A 27,202-nucleotide genomic window follows, 5' to 3' on the forward strand; every position below is an offset into this window, starting at 1 on the left:
AAAGTGCCATCGTCGGCTATTTGTAACCACCAATTCAACCTGGGTGCCGATTCAAGATATCTGTAGGACCACTACCTGATTGTCCATCCACATGTTCACATCGCCTTACGCACTCACACAGCAGGCCTGGGACAATGCTGGCTTCAGTAGAGCAGTATTGAAAGTTGTACGACTGTGAACTCTGAGCCCACCTCCAGGAATACTGCTTGTGAGTCACCTAGAGTGAAATTGTCATGAACAAGCACTTGAAGAAGAAAAAATGGTTACCTACCTTTCATAACTGTTGTTCTTCGAGATGCGTTACTCATGTCTATTCTATTACCTGCCTTCTTACCCCTCTGTCAGAGTTGCCTGCAAGAAGGAACTGAGAGGGCATAGGACTGGTGTTGCCTCATATACCAGCGCATGAGTGCAGCATTCCAGAGCGTGCCACAACCAGCCCTCCGGCTACAGCTAAGGCAAAACATTGTGACAACTGTGCACATGAGCATGCACACACCTAGAATGGAATGGATGTGAGCAACACATCTCGAACGACAAGAGTTACAAAAGGTTAGGTAACCGTTTTTTGTTGTTGTTGTTTTTGGTCTGGTGCCTGGCTTTATCCCCAAGACTGAATATTAATCTCCCCTTTCTTTTTGTCCTCAGGAAAAGAAAGCAGTTCCCTAAATGGTATTCCCTAGAGGCCGTTGGGGCCATGAAGTTTTATCTACACAGTTTTTAAGGAATGTAGGGTCTCAATTTTTCTGTTTGCCCTATATTCTGGCCCCAAGAAAGGGCAGGCTATATTTGAATATGTGTTAAGGTAACACAAATAGTGAAAAGTTTCCTTGTCCCACAGGTGTTACAGCTCACTCTTCCAATAATGTGGCCACCTCCTTGACAGAAAAAAACCTGCTTAAGTAGAAGAAAACTGTTGAGTGGTGTTTTGGTGCTTCATACATACTTTCATATAAACCATTAGTATGGATATCAGAGCTGCTTCTGATGCAAGTTTCACGACTAGTGTCCTGAGTACTGTCATCAATGGATCTTCCGTTTGGTTTGCTAGATAGGACTCGCCTGATTTTGGTATGGAATTCAGATAGCAAAAGCACCGAGGGTGGCTTGCTAATTAAAGAGAAAAAGGCACGAGCCTACTACAGTCTGACTGAGTTAATTCATCAAATGAGAAGAAGCAACTTAGGCTCCAACAGTCTGGAAACTTTGTCAGAAAGGTAACTTAAAGATGGGACTAAAATTCTACTTGAGGTTCTTCTCCCTACCCACTTGCTCAAAATATGCGAGTAGTAGGATTTATTTTCAAGCAGATTTGGTTACAAGATATGAGTTCATGTCTCTCCAGTTTGAGATGTTCTATCCACTAAAAAGAGTGTGTCTCTTTAGCTCAAAGTGGGGAAATTGCAAGGTGAGATCTGCTTGAGGCCTTCTTGATTTACTTGTCTACCTTTTATTCACAGACCAGGTCACATGTATTTGATTGTGTAACAGGCTTAAGTAGAGCCTAACTACTTTGTTCAAAGATCATCTTCTGGGAAACACATACACAGTCTCAAGCCTTCTCTGCTTTCCATCTTCCATCACTAGTTTTCCAATACCAAGAAAGAATATGAAACTGATACGAATTTACAAAGAGAATTTTTTTCTGTAACTTGTCTTAGATGTCAACATTGATCCCTTCTAGAAACTGGAAGCGTGGTGGTCTGCGGCGGTGTATGCATGCTTTGTGTCCCGTTGAAGCAGACAATGAGTGTGCTGACACCGTGGTTACCATCTACCTGACTGTTTTGGGCCCTACCATAATAAGGCACAATGGTCAGATTCAAAATGAAAACCCTTGGGTTCAGGGCAGTGAGGCCTAGTGGCCAGCCTCAGTACCGCAGCCCTTGAGTTCAGGGCCAGGCAGCCTATGGGCCAGAGTCAGTACAACTGCCCTTGGAGTCAGGGCTGTGCAGCTTCATGGCCAGAGTCAGAGAAGTGGGCTGCCACCTAGGGTTGGGTCGCGGCAGGAGAGGTAGGGGTACCTGGCGCCTCCCTCTCCACCGGGTCCCGGCCCAGCTGGTCATGGTCACCATCCAGTCAGCGGGGATCCTTCCGCAACATGCTGACTTTCCTCGGATGCAATATACCACTCACTCCATCCCCAGCCCACTTTCTACCATAAGTCCTAAAGGTGGGGTCCATTCATCGTCAGGGTCTCCAAGCTCCTTGGCGCAGATAGCTTGTTGGGACTCTGACTCCCGTCCACTGTCTGTGGGCAACCAGTCTCTGGTCTGGGTCTCAGGCTCTCTGGTTCCTGCAGTCAGAGGCTGAAGTGGCTCCCAGGCTGGAGCCTCCACCGAGCGTCCTCCTTCCCTGGCGGTGAGCCCCCGGAATGGGTGCTCTCCTTTATACTACTGCCGCATTTGGAGCATGTCCAGTTTGGTCTAAGGGGCAGGACTTCTGCCGCCCATAGTGTGGGATTAACCCTTTCCTGCCTAGTGCAGTGTATGCAGGGTCACACAGTAATAGGGACAAAGTGCATTCAGCCCCTTCCAATGATAAACTAGCAGGAAAGATTAATAGTAATCATGGTAGAGTTTTCCTACCTGGTCCCTGACTTTCTGTGGTAAATTGCACATAAGATATGGTCGTTTCCTTGTCACCGGACGAGTCCATAGCGGCACCGCCCCCTCCTTCTCAGGAGGATTTCAAGGATTATCAGGAGCTCCTCTGGTGTGTAGCCACCAATCTCCAGCTCCAGGCGGAGGAGATGGAGGAGCCATCAGACAATTTGTTTAATGTCCTGACTTCCTCGGCACCGGGCCGCGTGGCCCTACCGCTTCACCAAGGGGTAGCCAACATTTCTATTGGACTATCACAAACGCCAGCCTCTCTGCCGCCCATTTCCAAGAAGGCAGAGCAGAAATACTTTGTGCCAACAAAGGGGCATGAGTATTTGTACACTCACCGTACCCCGAACTCACTGGTGGTGGAGTCCGTCAACCACTGTGAAAGACACGGCCAGCCTGCACCAACCCCCAAGGACAAGGATGCCAGGAGACTGGACACTTTTGGGGTCCATTGTCGGGGTCACCTGGGAGCGAGTCGCCTGAGTCGTCCTCGACCCAAAGAGGCAGCAGGCATCAACATGGGAAGCATTGACGCTCCGCATCGAGTGAGAGCGGATCTCGACGCCGACGGCACCGCCGACCATATCGCAACGATCACCATGTTCAGAGTGCATCCCGGCACTCACCGGCACCGCAACGTCGCGCCCGGAGTCACCGAAGGGACTCCAGGGATACGACCTCCGACGTGTACTCTTACTCGTCATCGAGGTCAAAATCCCGGGGCAGGACCCAACGTGGACGGCACTGGTCGAGTCACTCCTATGGCACCGTATGATCCTCGGCCACCTCCGCCTCGGCTCCCAGCCGCCCCTCCCCAGGCCGCACCATGCCCCAGGTGCAGATAACCCTGGTGGGACCCCAGGCGGCGCAGTGGCAAGGGGCATCCTGGCAAGGACAGTGGTGTCAGTGGGCACCGTGGCCCCAGGCACCCGCACCGCAGAGGCCCTGCTCCGTGGCTTGGGCATCCCAAGCCCACTCTGCGTCCCCACCTCGGCACCGAGGGCAGTCCTTGGATGCCACGCTGCCGGCATCACAACCGGACCCTGACACGGAGTGTGGCCTACCGGCACCGCCTGATGCTCTAAGGGCCGTCCCAGTCCCCCTGCCGGATGAGCCCATAGCGGTACCGCCTCCTCCTTCCCAAGAGGATTTCATGGCGCACCAGAACCTCCTCCGACGTGTAGCCGCCAATCTACAGCTGCAGGCGGAGGAGATGGAGGAACCATCAGACAATCTATTCAATGTCCTCTCCTCTTCGGCACTGAGCCGCATGGCATTGCCACTTCACCAGGGGGTGGCAAACATCTCCACGGGCCTATGACAAACCCGGGCCTCGCTTCCACCTATCTCCAAGAAGGCAGAACGTAAATACTTCATGCCAACAAAAGGGCACGGGTATCTTTACACCCACCCCACCCACTCTTTGGTGGTGGAGTCGGTCAACCACCGTGAGCGGCACGGTCAATCCGCACCGACTCCTAAGGATAAGGAGGCCAGGAGACTGGAAACGTTTGGCAAAAAGGTTTATTCCTCAGCCAGTTTCCAACTCAGGGTAGCAAACCACCAAGCCCTCCTGAGTAGCTTTAACTTTAACTTGTGGGTTTCGTTGCTAAAGTTTGAACCCTAACTCCAAGAGCAGGACAAGAAAGAGTTTAGGGTGCTGCTCGATGAGGGTGCAGCGGTAGCAAAGGCAGCTCTCCAGGCGGCCTCGGATGCAGCTAACACGGCGGCTCGTTCCATGGCCACGGCAATCTCCAGGAGATAGGCGTCTTGTCTTTCCCTCTCAGGGCTGTTGGTAGAGTCCCAGGCTCTGGTGCAGGACCTGCCTTTGATGGCAAAGCATTGTTTGCAGACCAGACAGACACCCATCTGCACGGGATGAAGGACTCCCGCACCATCCTGCAGACACTCGGTCTGTATGTCCCACTGACCAAGGACAAGCCTAGACTGCAGCCTTCGGCTCCCCCGGCACGGGGCAGATACAAGCCCCCACTCAAGAGGCCTAGAGACCAGAGACGCAGGTCTCAGTGTCAGTCTCGGTCAGCCCCACGCTCCGGCACCTCAAAGGGCAAGAGGCAGGACAAGAGGCGGTTTTGACTGTTTGTGGGGGGTCACTGGGCCTGTTGCCAGGGAACCCCCCCTCCCAGTTAATAAAGTTGTTTTTTGGCAACAGTTTATCTGCCTTCAGGGTACATTGGCCCCACATAACGTCGGACTGGTGGGTCCTCAGTACCATCTCTGAGGGGTACAGGCTGCAGTTCGTTTCCACCCCACCAACCACCCTCCGCCCCGGGATGTCCCAGGGGACCCGGAGCACACCCTTGTATTAAGTCAGGTGGAGAGGTGGAGAGGGTACCTCCACCTGTGCGCGGTGGAGAGGGTACCTCAGGAGTTTCGGGGCAAGGGGTTTTACTCCCACTATTTCCTGATCCCGAAGGCAAAAGGCGGGCTCAGGCCTATCCTCGACCTGTGGAATCTCAACCAGTTTCTGGTTCGATGCAAATTTCGGATGGTGTCCCTGGCCTCTATTGTCCCGTCCCTGGACCCAGGAGATTGGTTCGCAGCCCTGGACCTCCAGGATGCGTATTTCCACATCCATATTGTCCAGGGCCACAGGCGCTTCCTGGTGGGGACAGACCATTACCAGTTCACGGTCCTCCCCTTTGGTCTTTCTATGGCCCCCAGGGTTTTCACCAAATGTATAGCGGTGGTCGCAGCCCACCTCAGGAGGAACGGGCTGCAGATCTTCCCCTACCTGGATGACTGGCTGCTCAAGGGCAAGTCTCGGTCCCAGATGCAGGCTCAGGTGCAATTCCTGCTAGACACCTACACGAGGCTAGGCCTAGTGGTAAACGAGGAGAAATCCACGTTAGTCCCGGTTCAGTGCATACATTTCATAGGGCACTGTTAGACTCTCGGGGGTCACGGCCTCCCTTCCCCGGGACAGGTTCGAGACGCTCAGAAGTCTCATAGCCTCAGTCACGGCCTTCCCTGTGACAGCAGGAATGTGCCTTCAGATCCCAGGCCATATGGCAGCCTGCACCTTCGTGGTGTGACATGCCAGGTTCAGGATGTGGCCCCTCCAGCTTTGGCTGGCCTCCCAGTACTCCCAGGCCAGGAACGGCCTGGACAAGGTAGTCACGCTGCCCCCCCCCATATAGTTGCCGACCTACAATGGTGGTCTCTCCTGGGCAACATGCTCCAGGGCATCCTCTTCCGGGAGCCCCCTCCCTCGCTAGATCTGGTATCGGACGCTTCAGACATGGGATGGGGAGCCCATGTGGGAAACTTCCGAACACAGGACAGGTGGTCGCCCTCGGAATTGTCCCTGCACGTAAACGTCAGGGAACTCAGGGCGGTACGCCTGGCGTGCGGGGCCTTCCGCCACCACCTGGGAGGGAAGGCAGTCAGAGTCCTCACGGACAATACGACCGCGATATACTATATCAACAGACAAGGGGGTACTCGTTCAGCGGCTTTGTGCCAGGAAGCCCAACTCCTGTGGGAGTTTTGTATAGCCCACGACATCCACCTGAGGGCTTTTCACCTGCCCAGCAACTGCAATACGCTTGCGGATCACCTGAGCAGGTTTTTCTCCCAAGAACACGAGTGGTCGCTACACAGGGAGGAGGCCAGGCAGCTCTTCCTACACTGGGGCATTCCCCAGGTAGATCTGTTCGCCACCGCCCAGAATCGCCTATGCCCGCAATTCTGCTCCAGGGCGGGACAGGGTGAGGGGTCGATATCTGACGCATTTTTGTTAATGTGGTCGGGCCCCCTGCTGTACGCCTTTCTGCCCTTCCGCCTGATAGGCAGGGTCCTACAGAAGGTGAAGGCATACGGGGCACGGATTATCCTCATAGCCCTGGATTGGGCCCGTCAACATTGGTACGAGACCCTCCTGCAGCTGTCCGTTACCCCCCCACACACACAGGCTGCCTCTTTGACCGGACCTCCTCTCCCAGGAGGGAGGTCGTCTCCTCCATCCCAACCTGGCCGCCCTCCACTTGACAGCGTGGCTGCTCCATGGTTGAACGAGGAAGAAGGTGGTGTTCTGAGAGGGTTGGACAGGTCCTGCTCGAGAGCAGGAAATCATCCACACGTAGAACCTACTTAGCGAAATGGTATCGGTTCTCTAGATGGGCGAGGGAGAAGGGTGCTTCCCCCTCCTCAGCACCTCTCCAGTTCATCCTTGATTACCTCCTCGCCCTTAGAACCCAAGGGCTGGCACCCTCCTTGTTCAGGGTGCACTTAGTGGCCATCTCGGCCTTCCACCCCCCGATGCAGGGCCACTCGGTGTTTTCACACCACATGACATCCCGGTTCCTAAAAGGTCTGGATTGGGCCTTTCCGGACCCTAGACCCCCGGTTCCGCTCTGGGACCTGAACCTGGTGCTTTCCCACCTCACAGGGCCTCCCTTTTTGCCCTTGGCCACATGTTCTTGGTCCCATTTATCGTGGAAAATGGCGTTCCTGGTGGCTATTACCTCAGCCCGCTGGGTCTCGGAGCTCAGGGCACTGACATCTGAGCCCCCGTACACGGTCTTCGATAGGGATAAGGTCCATCTCCGCCCACATCTGGCTTTCCTGCCGAAGGTAGTCTCGGCTTTTCACATAGAGCAGGACATTTTCCTCCCGGTCCTCTGTCCTAAGCCCCATTCCTCTAATGAGGACCGACGCCTGCACATGCTAGATGTGCGCAGAGCGCTGGCCTTTTACCTGGACAGAACCAGGCCATTTCGGAAATCCCCTCAGCTGTTTATTGCATTGGCTGAGCACATGAGGGGGTGACCAGTTTCCACCCAGCGGATTTCCCGCTGGATCACCTCGTGCATACGCACGTGTTACGACCTGTCAGGGGTTCCCCCGCTGCCTATAGTGAAGGCTCATTCGACGAGAGCTCAGGCCTCGTCAGCTGCCTATGTGGCTCATGTCCCTATTCAGGACATCTGCAGGGCTGCTACTTGGTCCTCTGTTCACACCTTTGCTTTGCATTATGCGATCGTCTCCCAAATGCGGGATGACGCCAGGTTTGGTAGGGGGGTGCTCCGCCCGGGTAACCCTTAAAATCCTCCCACCTCCGTCAGGTATAGCTTGGAGTCACCTACTATGGAATACACATGAGCAATAACTCGAAGAAGAAAGGACAGTTACCTGTTCTTTAACTGGCATTCTTCGAGATGTGTTGCTCAGGTGTATTCCACATCCCGCCCTCCTTCCCCTCTGTCGGAGTTGTCTGGCAAGAAGGAACTGAGGGTGGGGGGAGCACGCACCCCCCCCTTATGGCGCGATATACAGGCGCCACTCCAGGGGTCGCAGCGGTGCTCCCCCACTACGGGTACTGCTAAGGGAAAAACTTCCGGCACCAGTGCATGTGGCGAGCACGCACACCTACTGTGGAATACACCTGAGCAACACATCTCGAAGAACGCCAGTTACGGAACAGGTAACTGTTCTTTATCCTGGCAACAGCATTCTGCATCATCTGTAATCTATACAATCACAAAGTTTAGCCTTAAAGTGTCAAGATCAGAGGATAAAAAGAGGTATGATACATTTTTAGGTGTGGAGTGTGATGGAAAAGAGTTTCATTCTGAGGATTAAATCCATAATTTGACAGTCAGAGAAACCACAATAGATAACAGTGTAAGTATTCTTTGAATTAACTCAACAGCAAAAATTAAAACTCTAAGAGGAAAAAGTATTGTTGGAGCCCAGTATTCTATTTCAAACCAGAAAATTAATGATTTTTTAAAGTTGCTTTTTAGAGTTATAGAGCTTTCAGATGTTTTGATCTGTTTGCTGTGATATTTTTGTCACACAAGTATTTTTTTTTTTCAAAAATGAAAGGTTATATGACTTACATAATTGTCAAATCAACATACTGTCCTATTCTGAGATAAGTTGAAGCCATGTGATGTGACTATAATTTGAATATTGATTTTGACAGTGATAGCTTGTTTCGCACTATAGGTGAATTTGGAAAGTTGGCAGTTATCAAATGTTTGCTAATTTTGTTATAATGAAAACTGTTCAAAGCTATGATTGTATTTTTCTGACAAGTAGAATTATTATTCTCTCTTGCAGGGGATCTTTCCTGCTAACTATATTCACTTGAAAAAGGCAATCATCAGTAACAGAGGGTGAGTATTTTTCTTGATTATTAAGAAGTTGCCTCATTTGTGTAAATGGAGAGAATCTGAGAAATGATCTCTTTGGAATTTTGAAGGGATATTGTCAAAAACTTTCCTACAAAATTTATTAATTTTTCTTTCTTGTTGTGTATGATACTTAGGGCTCTACCAAATTCATGGCTATGAAAAACGTGTCCCGGACTATGAAATCTGGTCTACCCCTTTGAAATCCGGTCTTTTTTATGCTTTTATCCTATACTATACTGATTTCACGGGGAGACCAGCCTTTCCTAAATTGGGGGCCCTGACCCTAAAGGGAGTTGCAGGGAGGTTGGAAGGTTATTTTAGAGGGCTTGCGGTATTGCCACCGTTACTTCTACACGGCCTGCAGAGCTGGGTGGCTGGAGAGCAGCAGCTGTTTGCAGGGAGTCCAGCTCTGAAGGCAGTGCCCCGCCATCAGCAACGCAGAAGTAAGGGTTGCAATACCATACCATGCCACCCTCACTTCTGCTTTGCTGCCTTCAGAGCTGGGTGGCTGGAGAGTGGGGGCTGCTGACTGAGGGCACAGCTCTGCAGGCAGCAGCGCAGAAGTAATAGTGTCAATACCATACCATGCCATCCTTACTTCTGCGCTGTTGCTGGCAGTGGCTCTTCCTTCAGATCTGGGCTCCCAGCCAGCAGCTGCTGCTCTCCAGCTGCCCTGCTCTGAAGGCAGCACTGCCGCCACCTGCAGCAGTGCAGAAGTAAGAGTAGCAGTACCAGAGTAGCAGCCGTGTTAGTCTGTATCCGCAAAAAGAAGAACAGGAGTACTTGTGGCACCTTAGAGACTAACAAATTTATTAGAGCATAAGCTTTCGTGGACTACAGCCCACTTCTTCGTGGGCTGTAGTCCACGAAAGCTTATGCTCTAATAAATTTGTTAGTCTCTAAGGTGCCACAAGTACTCCTGTTCTTCTAGTAGCAGTACCGTAACCCCCCGTACAATAACCTTATGACCACCCCGCCTCCACTCCTTTTTGGGTCAGGACCCCTACAATTACAACACCATGAAATTTCAGATTTAAATAGCTGAAATCATGACATTTATGATTTTTTAAATCCTATGAGAGTGAAATTGATCAAAATGGACTGTAAATTTGGTAGGGCCCTAATGATACTCTTTGAACCTTGACAATCAAATGTCATTCTCTGGGGTTCTGTTCTCCATTTATCAAATGTCACACTTGTATTTTTAATATTGGAAGAAGAAAAATGACTGTGTTTACACTCCGCTGGTTGTGCACTGGAAAAGTAACATATGGATGATGTCATCAGTAATATGTACCCTTTTAAGAAACCATTCTCACTCCCTGCTCACTGTTCTCTAACATACCTGGGCCCACTGTTTTATTGATTATAGTATGCTAAGGGAGCACAGATATGTAGCCAACACCTCTTATTTTGCTATGATCAGAACTTCAGTTACTTCTAATGATTCTTAGCCTCCTAAGTGCTTAAATTACTTTTGAAAATTGAACTAGGAGTATAATTTTCAAAAGCATCAAAGAGCCAAAGTCCCTGTTTTTTTCAAAAGGGACTTAGGCAGGCACTTTTGAAAATTTTACTTTGTGTGTGTAAAAGAGTGTGCTGATGATGAAGTCTAGGTATTGTCACCTAAGAGCAGAGTGTGATATTAATATACAATAACTCAGCACATATCTTTAAAAATTAAAAATTATTAGCTGTACACAGTCAAAACTTGGGAACAGAAGGCCTTGCTGTTCTGTGACCCCTTTCATGCAATATTTTGTTGACATAACATGTTTCAAGAGAAAGTAACTACACTAATAACTTAGAAGGGGGACTTGACACTTCAAGATAAGTATCAGGCCATTGAACCATTACAGGCTGAAAAAACTCTGTGCATTGGGTGAAGCGTTGAGGTGGTGTTATGTACCAAAGGAATATAAACTTCTAAAGGAAACAATGAGATCAGTGACCCATAAAGCAGCAAAATCGGTGTATGAACCATTGAAGGCAACATCTCCTTGCTTCCATGAGGTGTTAGCAACTAAGACTGAGCTACAACGATGCTGAAGGAGATCATTGCTGTGAAGAACTGCTCTGGCATATTGACAGGTATCAGGGGGTAGCCGTGTTAGTCTGTATCTACAAAAACAACAAGGAGTCTGGTGGCACCTAAAAGACTAAGATTTATTTGGGCATAAGCTTTCGTGGGTAAAAACCTCACTTCTTCGGATGCATAGAGTGAAAGTTACAGATGCAAGCATTATATACTGACACATGGAGAGCAGGGAGTTACTTTGCAAGTGGAGAATCAGTGTTGACAGGGCCAATTCAATCAGGGTGGATGTAGTCCACTCCCAATAATAGATGAGGAGGTGTCAATTCTAGGAGAGGAAAAGCTGCTTCTGTAATGAGCCAGCCACTCCCCGTCCCTATTCAAGCCCAGATTAATGGTGTTAAATTTGCAAATGAATTTTAGTTCTGCTGTTTCTCTTAGAAGTCTGTTTCTGAAGTTTTTTTGTTCAATGATAGTGACTTTTAAATCTGTAATAGAATGACCAGGGAGATTGAAGTGTTCACTTACTGTCTTATGTATGTTGACATTCCTGATGTCCGATTTGTGTCCATTTATTCTTTTGCGGAGGGACTGTCCGGTTTGGCCAATGTACATGGCAGAGGGGCATTGCTGGCACATGATGGCATATATAACATTAGTAGATGTGCAGGTGAATGAGCCCTTGATGGTGTGGCTGATGTGGTTGGGTCCTCTGATAGTGTTGCCAGACTAGATATGGGGACAGAGTAGGCAACGAGGTTTGCTACAGGGATTGGTTCCTGGGTTGGTGTTTCTGTGGTGTGGTGTGTAGTTGCTGGTGAGTATTTGCTTCAGGTTGGGGGGTTGTCTGTAAACGAGGACTGGTCTGCCTCCCAAGGTCTGTGAGAGTGAGGGATCATTTTCCAGGATAGGTTGTAGATCGTGGATAATGCGCTGGAGAGGTTTTAGCTGGGGGCTGTATGTGATGGCTAGTGGTGTTCTGTTATTGTCCTTGTTGGGCCTGTCCTGTAGTAGGTGATTTCTGGGTACCCGTCTTGCTCTGTCAATCTGTTTCCTCACTTCCCCAGGTGGGTTTGGTAGTTTTACAAATGCTTGATAAAGATCTTGTAGGTGTTTGTCTCTGTCTGAGGGGTTGGAGCAAATTCGGTTGTATCTTAGGGCTTGGCTGTAGACAATGGATTGTGTGATGTGTCTTGGATGGAAGCTGGAGGCATGTAGGTACGTATAGCGGTCAGTAGGTTTCCGGTATAGGGTGGTGTTTAATTTAACTACACACCATACCACAGAAACACCCCCTCTGCCATGTACATTGGCCAAACCAGACAGTCCCTCCTCAAAAGAATAAATGGACACAAATCGGACATCAGGAATGGTAATATACATAAGCCAGTAAGTGAACACTTCAATCTCCCTGGTCATTCTATTACAGATTTAAAAGTCACTATCATTGAACAAAAAAACTTCAGAAACAGACTTCAAAGAGAAACAGCAGAACTAAAATTCATTTGCAAATTTAACACCATTAATCTGGGCTTGAATAGGGACTGGGAGTGGCTGGCTCATTACAGAAGCAGCTTTTCCTCTCCTGGAATTGACACCTCCTCATCTATTATTGGAGTGGACTACATCCACCCTGATTGAATTGGCCCTGTCAACACTGATTCTCCACTTGCAAAGTAACTCCCTGCTCTCCATGTGTCAGTATATAATGCCTTCATCTGTAACTTTCACTCTATGCATCCGAAGAAGTGAGGTTTTTACCCACGAAAGCTTATGCCCAAATAAATCTGTTAGTCTTTAAGGTGCCACCAAACTCCTTGTTGTTTTTCTGGCATATTGAGGAACTGTAGGAGTGCAGGGCAAAACAATCAAGGGATACAGAAACACTGTCCAAAACAAAGCCAGTAATAAGAGCAACAGAGGTCTGGAACTAACCTAAATGGCTGCAGTCGCATAGGTGGGCTCCTTAGCTGTGTTCAGAAAGGACTATAAAAGTAGCATGTTCTAGAAGGCACTGAGGTATTGGCAGGTGATTTCAGAAGGCCAAATATCTTTGATATCTAGGGGAGTTCCAGCCTTTCTTGTGCTAGGGAGTTGAGATCCAAGAGTAGGGATCTAGTTACTATTCACAGACAAAAACCTATATTAAACTAAAGTGAAAGATGAGAATGCACATCAGGTAACATGGGGTAAAAAATTTCAAATAATGTTGTAATTATCCCAAAAATAAGCATTACAACCCCAGGACGACAACCACTAAAATGTCTTAATCATGATGGAATGGTTGCGCTATGGTATCACTTTTCTTTCATTCTGGATGCCTATATTGTATGTAGCATTTTGATTGTGTATAGATGTTGTGCCATCGTATAATCTAAAACCTTATAGTAATACAGAGATGTAAGAGATTGAGGCCTATATCCTCAAAAGATATTTAGGCACCTAACTTCCACTTATTTCAATGGGAATTAGGTGCCTAAATACCTTTGAGGATCTGAGCCTTAGTGTTAGGTGTGCTGTGGAAATGTTGGCCAAGATTTTCAGAAGTGTCTAGTGATTTGGGGTGCTTCCAAGTTTTCAGTGACCAATTTGAGACATCATAAAAGGGCCTGATTTCAGAGGGCAGGTGCTCAGCACTTTCTGAAAAGAGATTCAAATTGAGCACCAAAATCTTGAGGCACTGAACATCACAATTTTTCTGAATTTATACCTCTGCATTGCACACTCCTTAATCATCAGAATTCCTCCCAGCCAGCCAGGAAGATACTGTGGGAGATGTAGGAAGGATCTGATAGAGGGAGGGATCCTATTCCTGCATTCCAAACCAGTTCACTCATATCCTAGTTAAGCGGTTCTCAAACTGGAGTACCCCAGGGTGTCCGCGGGCCCCGCTGATAAACTCCTCCCCTTCCTTACCAGCACCTCCTGCATGCCAGAGAACAGCTGTTCAGCGGAGTGCAGGAGGTGCTGGGAGAGAGGGGGAGGAGCAGGGATGGGGTGCGCTCAGAGGAGGGGTGGAATCATGTCTGGGGCTGCCGGCCTTGTTGATCAACTCCAGCGTTCAGCAGCGTGCAGGAGGTGCAGGGATGGGGCGTACTTGGGGGAGGGAGCGGGAAGAGGAGGGGCAGGGGTGGGATCTTGGGGGAGGGGCGGAGTGGGGACGGATCATGGGGCTGAGCGGGGGGACTTGGGAGTCGGAAAATTTTAAAATCAAAATGGGGGTCCTCAGGTTGCTAAAGTTTGAGAACTGTCCTAATTCATTGTGCGTATGGTTTGGAGCTAATAATAATAATAATAATTAATGGAGATATCCCATCTCCTAGAACTGGAAGGGACCTTGAAAGGTCATCGAGTCCAGCTCCCTGCCTTCACTAGAAAGACCAAGTACTGATTTTGTCCCAGATCCCCAAGTGGCCCCCTTAAGGATTGAACTCACAACCCTGGGTTTAGCAGACCAATGCTCAAACCACTGAGCTATCCCTCCCCCCAAAGGAGGGATAGCTAGGCAGTTCTAAGATGAGTTTCACTTCTTTCCCATCAGTCATGATAATTCATTGCTCTTTAAAATCCTTATTTAGAGAGGCTTCACATCAATACCTCTAAAAGGTTCCGCGGTTGTTCTTTTTCGAGTACTGGTCCCTCTGGGTATTCTCTGTATGGTGTGCGTGCACTCTGTTCACTTGGGACCAAAAGTTCTTCAGTAGCAGTGTCTTTTAATCTGTGTCTACATGCCTCCTCATGTTGAAAACCACTGGCATAGATGGCATTGTGGACCAACCACCTCTTCAGTTCCTTTTCTACAGCTCATGGTCTGGGATGAAATACTCCTGTGTCTGTATTCTCTTCTTTCACTTGACATTTATCTTTAAATAATTGTAAATAGTTATTTCATTTTTACTTTTGGTTATCTTAAGTCTAGTTTACTTAGGGTTAAGGTGGGTGGTGGGTTCCTTTCTCACCATGTCCCTCCATGACAGTGGGGCCTTATCCTTCAGGATTCTGCCAGTTCAAAGCTTGCCTTGCAGGTAACAAACAGTGAACCCGAACACCTGGGTTCCCCAGAGATATCTCCCTGCAGTGTCCAGCCCTCTCCTGAAACATTCATAATAGTTATTAAGTTTGGTGCTTTTTATAAGACATAATATACTGCAGCCTGTTCGCTGAACTGGTGCACTGAATTGGTTTATAGTAAAAGTAAAAGTTTATTTAGCAAAAAGATCTAGAATTAAGCGATACCAAATATAAGGAATAAAGGGCTACAAACAAAAAGTAAAAATACGCTTTTAAGACTGAAACTTAATTTCAGCAAGTTAGTCTTTGCCTAAACAGATTTCTCATCTAAATTCAGTTCCCAGAGACTTCAATCTCGTTAGTTGAAGGATTCACTTTTCTTAGATGTACAAGAGTTCTGGCTTCTTGTATCTGCCCAGTAATGCATACTAAAATGGCTTTCTGTTTCTGCTGATGTCTCCCAAAGTTCTTTGACACGGTTACAAAAGAAAGGAAGGCTTCCTGCTGTTCTTCCCTTCCTGTTGACTTTCCCTTCCTCTGCGGATTCCTATGTAAAAAGGGCTTCCATTGTTTTGATTCCATAATGTTTAATTTACATTGGAGACAGATCCCTCCTGTGGAGGAGAAAACTAGTTTTTCCCTTGTGTTTGGTCACAGACTTTGAAGCATAATATCAGTGAGTATCCATAACTCCTCATATAGTGTTAATGTGTACATTTCACCATGATATGAATCACCATTGCGTCACAGGCTTTCTTAAAAGACCTTAATTGATGCACTTTTATTTTGTATAAAATCAGTATATTTAATTGCTTATCATTTGAAGTTTAGACTCCCTGTCTTTATAGACCAGTAAACCTTTGAAATGTATTCTCAGATTAAGTTGGTCTCTCCTAGTGCGGTATAGATGACACACTATCTTCCCCCTCCTTGTTAGCTTATATGTAAATGTATTTGCATGGTCATCAGGAAGAGACAAAGCTGGTCAGACAAGCATATACACATTCTTTTGTCTAAAACAGATTGGGATTATGCATTGTTTGACAAACACATTTTAATAACAGAATTCTAGTACATATTTATAACTTTGCACATGCCTCATAAATACACCATGCAATAATATTAATGATCAGTGAGTTAGTAGTTTTCCAGTGAGATATTGCATACCATGTTTTGGGTATCTATCATGACAAGTGTGTTAGGTGTAGTGAGTATGTCAGGTCTGACAAGAGTTGCTAACAGAGAGTAGTAAACCACCAGTGGGCCTTTGTGTCAGAGACATCTGGGGCCAGATTTACACAATTGTTGAGCACTCACAATTGCAATTGAAGTCGATTGGAGCTGTTCTTTGAACATATAAAGTGCTCTAAAGTGCTAAGTGCTTTTGAAAAATCAGGCCTTAGTTGACTGTAGTTGGATGCCCAATATTACTGGACAGTTTTGACAGTTCTAGCCTTAATCATCTTGTGCCTCAGTTTCTCATCTGTAAAATGTAGATGATTATACTATCTAATCTCACAGAGGTGTTGCAAAGACAAATTCATTAATATTTGAGAAGCACTCAGTTACTGTGATGAGAATACTACAGAAATGCCCATTCATAAATTAATAATTTTGTGTTTGGTGCAGGATTTGGATAGTATCTGTTGAATAAGGCCTGGGACCATACATTGAATATGGAAACTAAAAAGTGTTGAATAAGTACTGTGGCAGAGTTCCGACCTTGTCCCCATGGGTCCCGCACTTCTAGCCGGTTTATGCTAGCCTCAGTGGCTCACTGCAACCCTCCACGTAGCCCTTCTCTCTCTAGGTCCAGGGTTACAGTCTACTGAGCCCTTTTCATCATAAGCCAGCAAGAAGGTTGGCGAGAGAACTCCCACAGTCCCTGTTGTCTCTAGGGTTTATTTCAGAACTGTTTAGCCTCCTGTCCTGACAGGGGCCGGTCTTCCTTCCCAGGAGGTGTTTCTGTAGTGGCAGGTTGGGGGGAACCCGGGCCCGCCCTCTACTCCGGGTTCCAGCCCAGGGACCTAATGGTAGCAGCTGTTGGCAGCCAACCTTTCACTGCCAGAGTTGCTACATTTCCCTGGGCCACTTCCCCACAGCTCTCCTGCTTCTCCCTTACCTTAGGGCTCCCTTACCGATGGTTTGAGGGTATCTTCATTAACCACCTCTTCAGTCGCACTTCCTCTCCTCTGGCTACCTGGCTCTCCCCAGCCTGACTGGAGTGAGCCCTTTTATAGTATCAAAGGGGCCTTAATTAGAGTCAGGTGTTCACATTACCTTAATGGACTCACCTGACTCTTTGCAGGTTAATTGGAGTCAGGTGTTCTCATTAGTCTACAGCAGCCCCTGCTCTGGTCAGTCAGGGAACAGAAAACTGTTAATCCAGTGGCCAATATATCTGCCTTCGACTACTTTGTTGTACCCAACTGGCCTGGGTCTATCACAGTACCCATTCACTGAAGAAGGCAGGGGTCCTACGTGAGTGTGTAATTAAAGATTGTATTGTAATACATAGTTACAATGGGACAGAATTAAGACTGTATGGGTAGCCTTAATAGTGGCATTTTCTAACTTTTGAAGGCTTGATATTGCTATCTTAATGTTCTTTTAATGTACTTTTAGGATGGAATATAATATATATAGTACATTGAATTCCTATCTGTGTTTTTTTTCCCCCTCAGGGAGGCTGCAAGTCTCTTATAATCCTTAGTTGTTACTGCTTTAATGCTTATTTGCAAATTATTAATTTAGTTTTAAATCTGTAAAAGGCATCCAGTTTAATATCTCTAGGTTTTTTGTATAATATTTAATGTAACATGGATTTTTAAAACAACCGTGTAACAAATATGCACACTAACTGATCCAGTACCCATAATTATCACTTATTATTAGTGCCCTGTTTCTGGTAAACATCTGTAAACCAAGTAGAAAGTAGATTCTTGGAGGGAATCCTGACAATATCTAAAGACAGAGACAGTATATCATAATTTACAGTTTCCGGATAAAAATTCCCTTTAAACTAATGTTTAGTGAGAACTATTTCTTTTTGTACCCAGTTTTATTTTAGCTTAGTTTCTTTCAATGCCCAACTTGTAAGTGTATTTCATTAGAAACATTCTGGCATTCAAGGCTGGGGAAGCTAAAGGGAGCCTCAAGACAACCTGCATTGGAATTTAAACATTAGTCACTCATGTTTGTTCAAGTGTGACGTAGATGAAAACCTATCTATTTAGAGTCTGACCTTGTCCATTGAAGAAATGCAATTTACAGGTTAAAAAAAAAGTTCATGATGTAATAAAGTAGACCAGTAAAGACCTTTATTAAATTGTACAGCAGAACATTTGACCAATTTAAAATTTAGACAGACACAACATGACATTTCATTGAAAGTGTAGACAAGAATGCAAGCTTATAGGAATCTGAGCCATGATGCTTAAATGGTTTAACTGTAATCCTGTTATGCACTCTCTTTAAATTCAACCACATACTTGAAGGTTAGAGTTAATCTAGCAGAATGTTCTTTCTTGTCAGCAATGAAAGAAGCTTGCAAACCATTTTCCAAAAAAAATCTTTAGGAAACGTTTTCAAGGAGTTCATACAAAAGCCAGTGCAGAGTTATGCACATTATTATTTACCTTGTCATGATCACCATTGGTACAGATAGATGGGTGTTTGTGTACTTGGTCCATCAGACACATGGTGTCCAATTAGGATACAGGAATTTTTGTTCCCAGCTCCTCCCCTTCTAGGTGCCCCCATCATTCCTTGACTCAGACCAAAGAAACAGCTAGTGTATCATGCTGAGATGCCATTTTGGATCCTCTACTGGTAAAAGACAAGCCAGCTGGAAGCTACAAGCACTGTGCTGGATGAAAGTCTACTCTTTAGTCCCCAATTGTGGGTCCCTTGTACATGAGTTCTCAGATACAGAGATTTTGCTCCTTTGTCTTCTCCATATGGAGTCTCCTGTGCGGGCAAAGCCAAGTAAAATGCCACTGTGCTTCATCTCCCCCTGCAGAACTGGCAGTTTCTTTCAGGCTACACCACAGCAGGAGGAAAATGGGGAGAGTTCCTATGAGGTGCCAGTGATTCAGGGGGAGGCGGTCATGATAACTATGTGGTCTTTTCCTCACGGTGAATTCCATGACCCCTTTCAGCACTCGGCTGTTCACAGGAGATAGGCAGAAGATGCATGAATGGTGCAAGGTATGAAATGGCGTCAGTGAGGGCAAGCTTTGAAGAGGAGGACAGAAATGGAGGAGTGTAGCAAAGTCGAAGACTCACCAGCACGGCGCCTCCTGCTGATCGTCTTGGGAATTAGCTCAACTCCAGCTCCAGAGTGCCCTCTGTGGGACGGTGGCTCGCCTGCCTCAGACCCCGTGTCCCTCCTGGACCCTGGTGCCCCTTTACCTTGGGGTTCTGTCCCAGCAGTACCCCCTCACTCTGGGTCTCCCCTCCCAGGGGAACTCCCAACCCACTATACCCACCTTGCCTCAGTGGCTACTGCCAGTCATCACCTAGCCCCCTCTCACTGGGGCAAACTGCAGTCTCTAATGGCCACTCACCATTGGCAAGGGGGTCGGACCAGCTGCCTCTGCCTAACCCCAGGCTACACCTTTGTAGCCCCAGTACCTTTGTAGGCCTTCAACAAAGCCTGCAGCCTGGGGGTTTATCAGGCTGGAGCTCCCCTTGCCCTTTTCCCCAGCACTGCTCTGCTTCAGGTACCTTGCTCCCAGGCAGCTAGCCCTTCCCACTCCAGGGCTGGAGTGAGACTCCTTCAGCTCCTGGCTCCCAGCCCTCTTATCAGGGCCAGCTGGGCCCTGATTGAGCTGACCACACCCGTGATCAGCTACTCCTTCAGCTGCTCTCACTGCTTATCCCAGCCACAGCTGTCTCCAGGGCTGCTTTTAATCCCTGTTCTGCGGCAGCTGCCCCACTACAAGGAGGTATGGATTTACAGTGTTGTGCACCAACACACCCTGAAATTCTCCCTCTTTTTCCAACTCTGCACCAAAAAGTTATGAGAATCTGAAAATGTTATGAGCAGTTCATGTTAGAAGGGCTATGTATCATTTAACCCCTTGACGAGTTGACCCAGTGACTTCTTTGCTTTGACCTCACATAGGAGATGGTTGAACAGGAATAAGGCTGCAATTTAGTTGTGGAGGTCACGGAAGTCATGGATTTTGTGACTTCCAAAGACTGCCATGACTTCAGCCAGCGCTGGCTGGGAGCTGCAGGGTTCTGTGCCGCCTGCGAAGGCAGGGAGCTGTGGGATACCCCCGCCGCCGCGGGTGACAGAGGGGACCCCAGGAGGCAGGTGGGGGATGCCTACAGCTTGGAGCTGCCAGTGGAGGGGACCCTGGAGCTCCCAGCCTGCCCACAGTTGCCAATGGGGCCGCATTTTGTCATGGATATTTTTAGTAAAAGTCAGAGACAGGTCACAGGCTTCCATGAATTTTTCATTATTGACCATGACCTGTCCATGACTTTTACTAAAAATATCCGTGACAAAATCTTGGCCTTAAACATGAGTCATGACTGCATTACCTTGTTTACTAGTCTTTCATCTCCCCTGTTTTTAATCACAGCTATTTTCCTTGACAATACTTCTAATGTAAAAATAAATAAATAAAATCTAAAAATCAGGTGTGCATGTTGATTTTTGAGCACATTCCATGAAAGCTGCCAAGGGTAGAGCTCAAACGTATAGTACTTCATTATAGCTCAGTTTCAGTGGCCATAGTATGTCATCGTGTACATTTCGCTCTCTTAGTCTTCTTCTGTTAGTCTCAAAGGTGCCACAGGACCCTCTGTTGCTTTTTACAGATTCAGACTAACACGGCTACCCCTCTGATACTTAGTTAGTCTGTTTACTCCATGTTGGAGTAACAAATTCTGTCCTCAGTATCTTTTCACTATTACTTCCTCAAAGGGGGAAATGGTTGCTGATCAATAGCTAAAATAAATTCAAAGGGATGATACCAATTTGGGGGGAACAGAGCCATAGTTTTAGCTCCAGGTGTGTATAAAGAAAGTTATAAGAACCATGTTTTATAAACACATTTTTTGGGTGGAGCTGTATCTCGAAACCCCCTCTCTCAAATGACCTCATAATTGTACCACTAACCCTGTGCTCCTTGCACCCCTATGATTTACGGCAAACTGCAAGACAAACCGAACCAGCATGTAGATTTTAGAGTACTTAATATAGTCATCTTTTAAACAGTAAGCCACTCTCCACTTTAACTGTAGGAAAGCTGCCACTCCACTATAATGACTAGGCCAAATGGCCACATCCAAAATTGTTAAATGCCATCAAATAAGAGGTGTGACAACTTCTTGGCTCGTAGGGCATAAGCATCTGCCTCAGAAATTTGTGAGGAGACTACCTGGTCATCTCACACCTTCATCTGGCATTAACAATTTTATCAGTCTTTGCTGACATTTGTTGATTGCTGTGTGCACCAACCACTGCATACCTTCTGGCCTTTGAGAGGACAGCCCTACGGGAGGCCTGGCCTCGAGATCAGTGGTCTGGCATCCTTGCCCCATTCCTGTGTGGGGAGGCCCAGAAGGCCTACCATGATCTGCCTGAAGAGGCTGCGGCAGACTACCCCCAGCTGAAAGCAGAGATCCTGGCCAGATCTGGGGTAACAACAGCAGTGCGGACCCAGCAGTATCACGGTTGGAGGTACCAGGAAGACAAAACCCTGCGGTCCCAATTGTATGACCTCATCCATCTCACACGAAAGTGGTTGCAAACAGAGTCCTGGAGTCCGGAAGAGATACTAGCGGTTCTGGTCATCGACCGATACATGAGGGGACTACCACCAGACCTTCCTGCTTGGGTGAGCCAGAACGAACCCTCCACCTATGACGAGGTTGTCGCCCTGGTAGAGAGGCGAAGGACAGCGAGGGAGCTGACCCGACCAGTTAAGGAAGAGGCACCCCGGGTAAAACTAGCAGCACCAAGCCCTAAAGTTCAGGTGACTGGGCAACCAGGAGGGCCCAGGTGGAAAAAGAGAGAGACTGAAGGCCCATCAGAGGCCACAAAGAGTCGGAGCACTGAGAGAGAAGAGGATCGTGATGTTAGACTGCCCAAACCAAGAGACCGGGGAACGCCTAGGGCTCCATACAGATGTTATGCCTGCGGGGAGTGGAGACACGTAACTGCACAGTGTCCCAATGCTGAGGAGCCTATACAGTGTAACCTGGGGAACTGGGCAGATCCATGCTCCCTAATCCACCTTGTGGGGGGTCTCACTAACCCCACATATGTATACCAGACCAGTGAAACTAAATGGGGTAGGGACCACGGCACTGGTTGATTGGGGGAGTTCTATCACGCTTATCTCAGGGAAGCCCGTGAAGCGTAGTCAGCTGCTGCAGGCTAAATGTACGGGGATAACATGTGTCCATGGGACAGTTAGTTACTACCCCACCATCCCAGTAAAAATCGAGATCCAAGGGAACACTACTGAAGTAGCAGCAGGTGTAGTCCCTAAACTCCCATACCCGGTGCTCATAGGGAGGGACTTCCCAGGGTTTGGAAACTTACTCCCAGTAGGGGGATTGGAGAAAGATGGGGACCCTAAAATTGGTGAGGCATCCACAGCAGACTGTCAACCCCCAACCTTCTCTGAAATATCCCCAGATTTGTTCTCCACTCCTAGACAGGGTAGAAAGACAAAAAGGGAAAGAAGGGAAGCTAAGGCCTTGGGAACCCGAATACTGACCCAAAGCCAGAGGGTCACTCTTGTAGGTAGGCGGACCCATGCCGCGGAAAAGGAGGCCACGCAGGAGGGAGAAGCACCTGAGTCTGACCCCCACCCTAATGCTTCTGAACCAGTAGAGGCAACAGAGACTGGGCCCCTAGATCTTGGGCAGATTAGCCCCGGGAGAGGAAATTTTGGACGGGACCAGGCAGAAGACCCAAGGTATGACAACATTAGGAAGGAGGTGACTGAAATAGATGGAGTCCCCGTGAAAGGGAAAACCCAGGGACCAGGACCCTACTTCATAATGAAGAAGGATCTCTTATACCGGGTTGCACCAGTACAGGGGCAGAAGGTACAGCAGATCCTAGTACCTCAAAAACACCAGAACGCTGTATTAAGTCTGGCTCATAGTCCTCTTTTGGGGGGGCATTTGGGGGTAGAGAAGACCCTGGCACGAGTCCTACAACGGTTCTTCTGTCCCGGAGTACATGAAGAAGTGTGGAGCTACTGTGCCTCCTGCCCGGAGTGTCAGCTGCACAGTCCCCGTCCCCACTTGAGGGCACCTTTAGTACCCCTTCCCATCATAGAGGTCCCCTTCGAGCGAATAGCCATGGACCTAGTGGGACCCCTGGAAAAGACGGCTCGGGGCCACCAATATATACTTGTATATACTTGTTGTTTTGGACTATGCTACTCGCTACCCAGAAGCCGTCCCCCTGTGGAACACGGCCTCTAAACCTACAGCCAAAGAGCTGGTGGGGATCTTTGCCCGAATGGGGCTACCGAAGGAGATATTAACTGACCAAGGAACGCCATTTATGTCAAAGCTAATGAAGGACCTCTGTACGCTGCTCCATATACATACCCGGAGAACTTCGGTCTACCATACACAGACTGATGGGTTGGTAGTAAGGTTTAACCAAACCCTCAAGGCTATGATAAGGAAGGTGGTAAGTCGGGACGGGAAGGATTGGGACACCCTACTACCCTACCTTATGTTCGCTATCCAGGAAGTACCTCAGGCCTCAACTGGGTTTTCCCCCTTCGAGTTATTATATGGGCGTCACCCTCATGGCATGCTAGATATCGCCAAAGAGATCTGGGAAGAGGAACCCAATGAGGGGAGAAATATAATAGAGCATGTAATGCAGATGCGAAACCGGATAGCCCAGGTTACCCCTATTGTACGGGAACATTTGGAGAAGGCACAGGAGGCCCAGCGAACCCATTACAATCGCCAGGCAAAAGTGCGACAGTTCCAACCAGAGGATCGGGTTATGGTGTTGGTACCCATGGCAGAAAGCAAGCTTCTGGCCCAATGGCAGGGGCCCTATGAGGTGGTTGAACCCATGGGGGAAGTAACCTACAAGGTGCGGCAGCCAGGACGCAGAAAACAAGAACAGATTTATCACGTTAACCTTCTGAAAACCTGGCATGCACAACGGTCCAAAAAGACCTAACCCAGGAAAACAAGCCTTCCAAACAGGTGAGAGTGTCTCCCGATTTAACACCAGACCAGAAGAATGAGGTGTCTGAGATGATCTTCCGGAACCAAGATGTGTTCTCGACAAAACCGGGTCGAACAACCGAGACATATCACCACATCGTCACGAACCCTGGGGCCAGAGTAACAATGAGGCCCTATCGGGTGCCAGCAACAAAAAGGGAGGAAATAAAAGCAGAAGTAAAAAAAATGCAGGAGTTGGGGATCATCAAAGAATCCCACAATCAGTGGTCCAGCCCAATTGTGCTGATGCCCAAACCTGATGGCACCACAAGATTTTGCAACGACTTCCGGCGACTAAACGAAGTATCCCAATTTGACGCGTACCCCATACCTCGCATAGATGAGCTAGTGGACCGTCTGGGTAATGCCCGGTACTTGACTACCCTACACTTGACAAACGGGGACTGGCAGATTCCCCTTGCAGAAGACGCAAAGGAAAAGACTGTGTTCTCTACACCAGAGGGTCTTTTTCAATATACTAACAAGTTTCAGAGTAGCAGCCGTTTTAGTCTGTATCTGCAAAAAGAACAGGAGTACTTGTGGCACCTTAGAGACTAACAAATTTAGTTCACCTGCACATCTACCAATGTGATATATGCCATCATGTGCCAGCAATGCCCCTCTGCCATGTACATTGGCCAAACCGGACAGTCTCTACGCAAAAGAATTAATGGACACAAATCTGACATCAGGAATCATAATACTCAAAAACCAGTGGGAGAACACTTTAACCTGTCTGGTCATTCAATGTCAGACCTGCGGGTGGCTATCTTACAACAGAAAAACTTCAAAAACAGACTCCAACGAGAGACTGCTGAGCTGGAATTGATATGCAAACTAGACACAATCAACTCAGGATTGAATAAGGACTGGGAATGGCTGAGCCATTACAAACATTGAATCTATCTCCCCTTGTAAGTATTCTCACACTTCTTATCAAACTGTCTGTACTGGGCTAGCTTGATTATCACTTCAAAAAAATTTTTTCTCTTACTTAATTGGCCTCTCAGAGTTGGTAAGACAACTCTCACCTGTTTATGCTCTCTGTATGTGTGTATATATATCTCCTCAATATTTATTCCACTCTATATGCATCCGAAGAAGTGGGCTGTAGTCCACGAAAGCTTATGCTCTAATAAAATTGTTAGTCTCTAAGGTGCCACAAGTACTCCTGTTCTTTTTTCAATATACTGTCCTCCCTTTTGGACTACATGGGGCCCCAGCTACCTTCCAGCGCCTCATGGACAAGCTATTACGCCCGCATAACAGTTATGCTGCTGCCTACTTGGACGATGTGGTCATTCATACCCCAGACTGGGAAACCCACCTGGAGAAGGTGGAGGCAGTCCTCGATACCTTCAGGTGAGCTGGCCTTACAGCAAACCCTGCCAAATTCGTGGTAGGGTTTACAGAGGCCAAATATCTTGGCTACATTGTGGGAAAAGGTTTGGTAAAACCCCAAGTGAACAAGTTAGAGGCCATCCAAAATTGGCCCCAACCAAGTCGCAAGAAACAAGTCCGGGCGTTCCTAGGTGTGGTGGGGTATTACCGATGATTTATCCCCCACTTTGCCACAAGGGCAAGCCCCCTGACAGACCTAGTGAAAGCCCATGGACCTGATCTGGTGAGATGGTCTGACGCAGCAGAGGAAGCATTCACAGACCTACGGACTGCCCTCTGCAGTAACCCCGTACTGATAGCCCCTGATTTCACCAAGGAGTTTATCCTGCAGACGGATGCATCGGATGTAGGGTTGGGGGCCGTTTTATCACAGATGGTCGGGGAGGAGGAACATCCAATTCTATACCTCAGTCGGAAACTCCTTCCAAGGGAACAAAAATATGCAGTGGTGGAGAGAGAATGCCTCGCTGTAAAATGGGCCATGGAAACATTGCACTACTACCTGCTCGGGTGCAGATTTGTCTTCGTGACTGACCATGCCCCTCTTCAATGGATTCAGCGGAACAAGGAGAAGAACACAAGGGTGACCAGATGGTTCTTATCCCTCCAACCTTTCCAGTTCCGTGTGCAACACAGAGCAGGGAGCCGTCATGGCAACGCCGATGGCTTGTCACGTGTGCTCTGTCTGGCATCCCAAGCTGCCCAACCCCGTGGCGTTGAGCAGGGGGGAGGGATATGTGACAGACCCAGACCAGTGGGGTACAGGAGTCTGGTAGAGGGCAAATATTCTGGTCACTGGATGAGTAGTTTTCTGTTCCCTGAGTGACCAGAGCAGGGGCTGCACTAGAGTAATCAGGAATCTGCTAGAACCAGTTAAGGCAGGCAGGCTAATTCGGACACCTGGAGCCAATTAAGAAGAAGCTGCTAGAATCAATTAAGGCAGGCTAATCAGGGCACCTGGGTTTTAAAAGGAGCTCACTTCAGTTTGTGGTGTGAGTGTGAGGAGCTGGGAGCAAGAGGCGCAAGTTGCTGAGAGTGAGAGGGTGTGCTGCTGGAGGACTGAGGAGCATAAGTGTTATCAGACACCAGGAGGAAGGTCTTGTGGTGATAATAAGGTTGGTGTTTGGAGGAGGCCATGGGGAAGTAGCCCAGGGAGTTGTAGCTGTCATGCAGCTGTTACAGGAGGCACTATAGACAGCTGCAGTCCACAGGGCCCTGGGCTGGACCCTGGAGTAGAGGGTGGGCCTGGGTTCCCCCCAAACCTCCCAATTGACCTGGACTGTGGGTTCTTCCAGAGGGGAAGGTCTCTGGGCTGTTCCCCAACCCACATGGTGAATCTCTGAGGCAAGAAAATCTGCCAATAAGCGCAGGACCCACCAAGATAGAGGAGGAACTTTGTCACAGCTCGCAGAGCTGGCTAGGTGCAGAGAGCGGTGAGAAAACTGTACCATCCAAGAGGAAGGGCAGTGGTTGCATACCTCTAGTGTTCTTTGAAGTGCTGGGATTGTGCCTCCTGAAGCAGTTTCTCCTGGAGCTTCTTTAGAGTCAGTGTAGCTCCTACATCACTCCTCTACTCAGATCTGTGAATAAATTCCACAGTCTAGCACTTGATATTTCAGAAACACTGATGCCTGTCACAGATTTTTGTTTTTGTTTTTTAATTGCTGGAGTAGTAGAAGCTTGAGATACACTTTACTTTTATAGTTTTTGCCAGTTGTTGTACAATACCTAGCATTTGTATTTGTTCCACT

The 27,202-nt window shown here is 47.8% G+C and overlaps 1 protein-coding gene across 14 annotated transcripts in view; it reads left to right on the top strand.

Annotated features, from left to right (window-relative positions):
- The window catches only part of DOCK3 (dedicator of cytokinesis 3), a 642,920-nt gene that overhangs the window by 168,602 nt on the left and 447,116 nt on the right, over positions 1-27,202 (top strand). For all 14 annotated transcript variants that reach the window (XM_065551338.1, XM_065551344.1, XM_065551339.1 and 11 more), the window contains exon 4: positions 8,700-8,755. In XM_065551338.1, coding sequence (XP_065407410.1) covers positions 8,700-8,755 — 56 coding nt within the window. The remainder of the gene's footprint in view (positions 1-8,699; positions 8,756-27,202) is intronic.

The sequence above is a fragment of the Chrysemys picta genome, chromosome 7 (assembly GCF_011386835.1).
Source record: "Chrysemys picta bellii isolate R12L10 chromosome 7, ASM1138683v2, whole genome shotgun sequence".
Lineage (NCBI taxonomy): Eukaryota > Metazoa > Chordata > Testudines > Emydidae > Chrysemys > Chrysemys picta.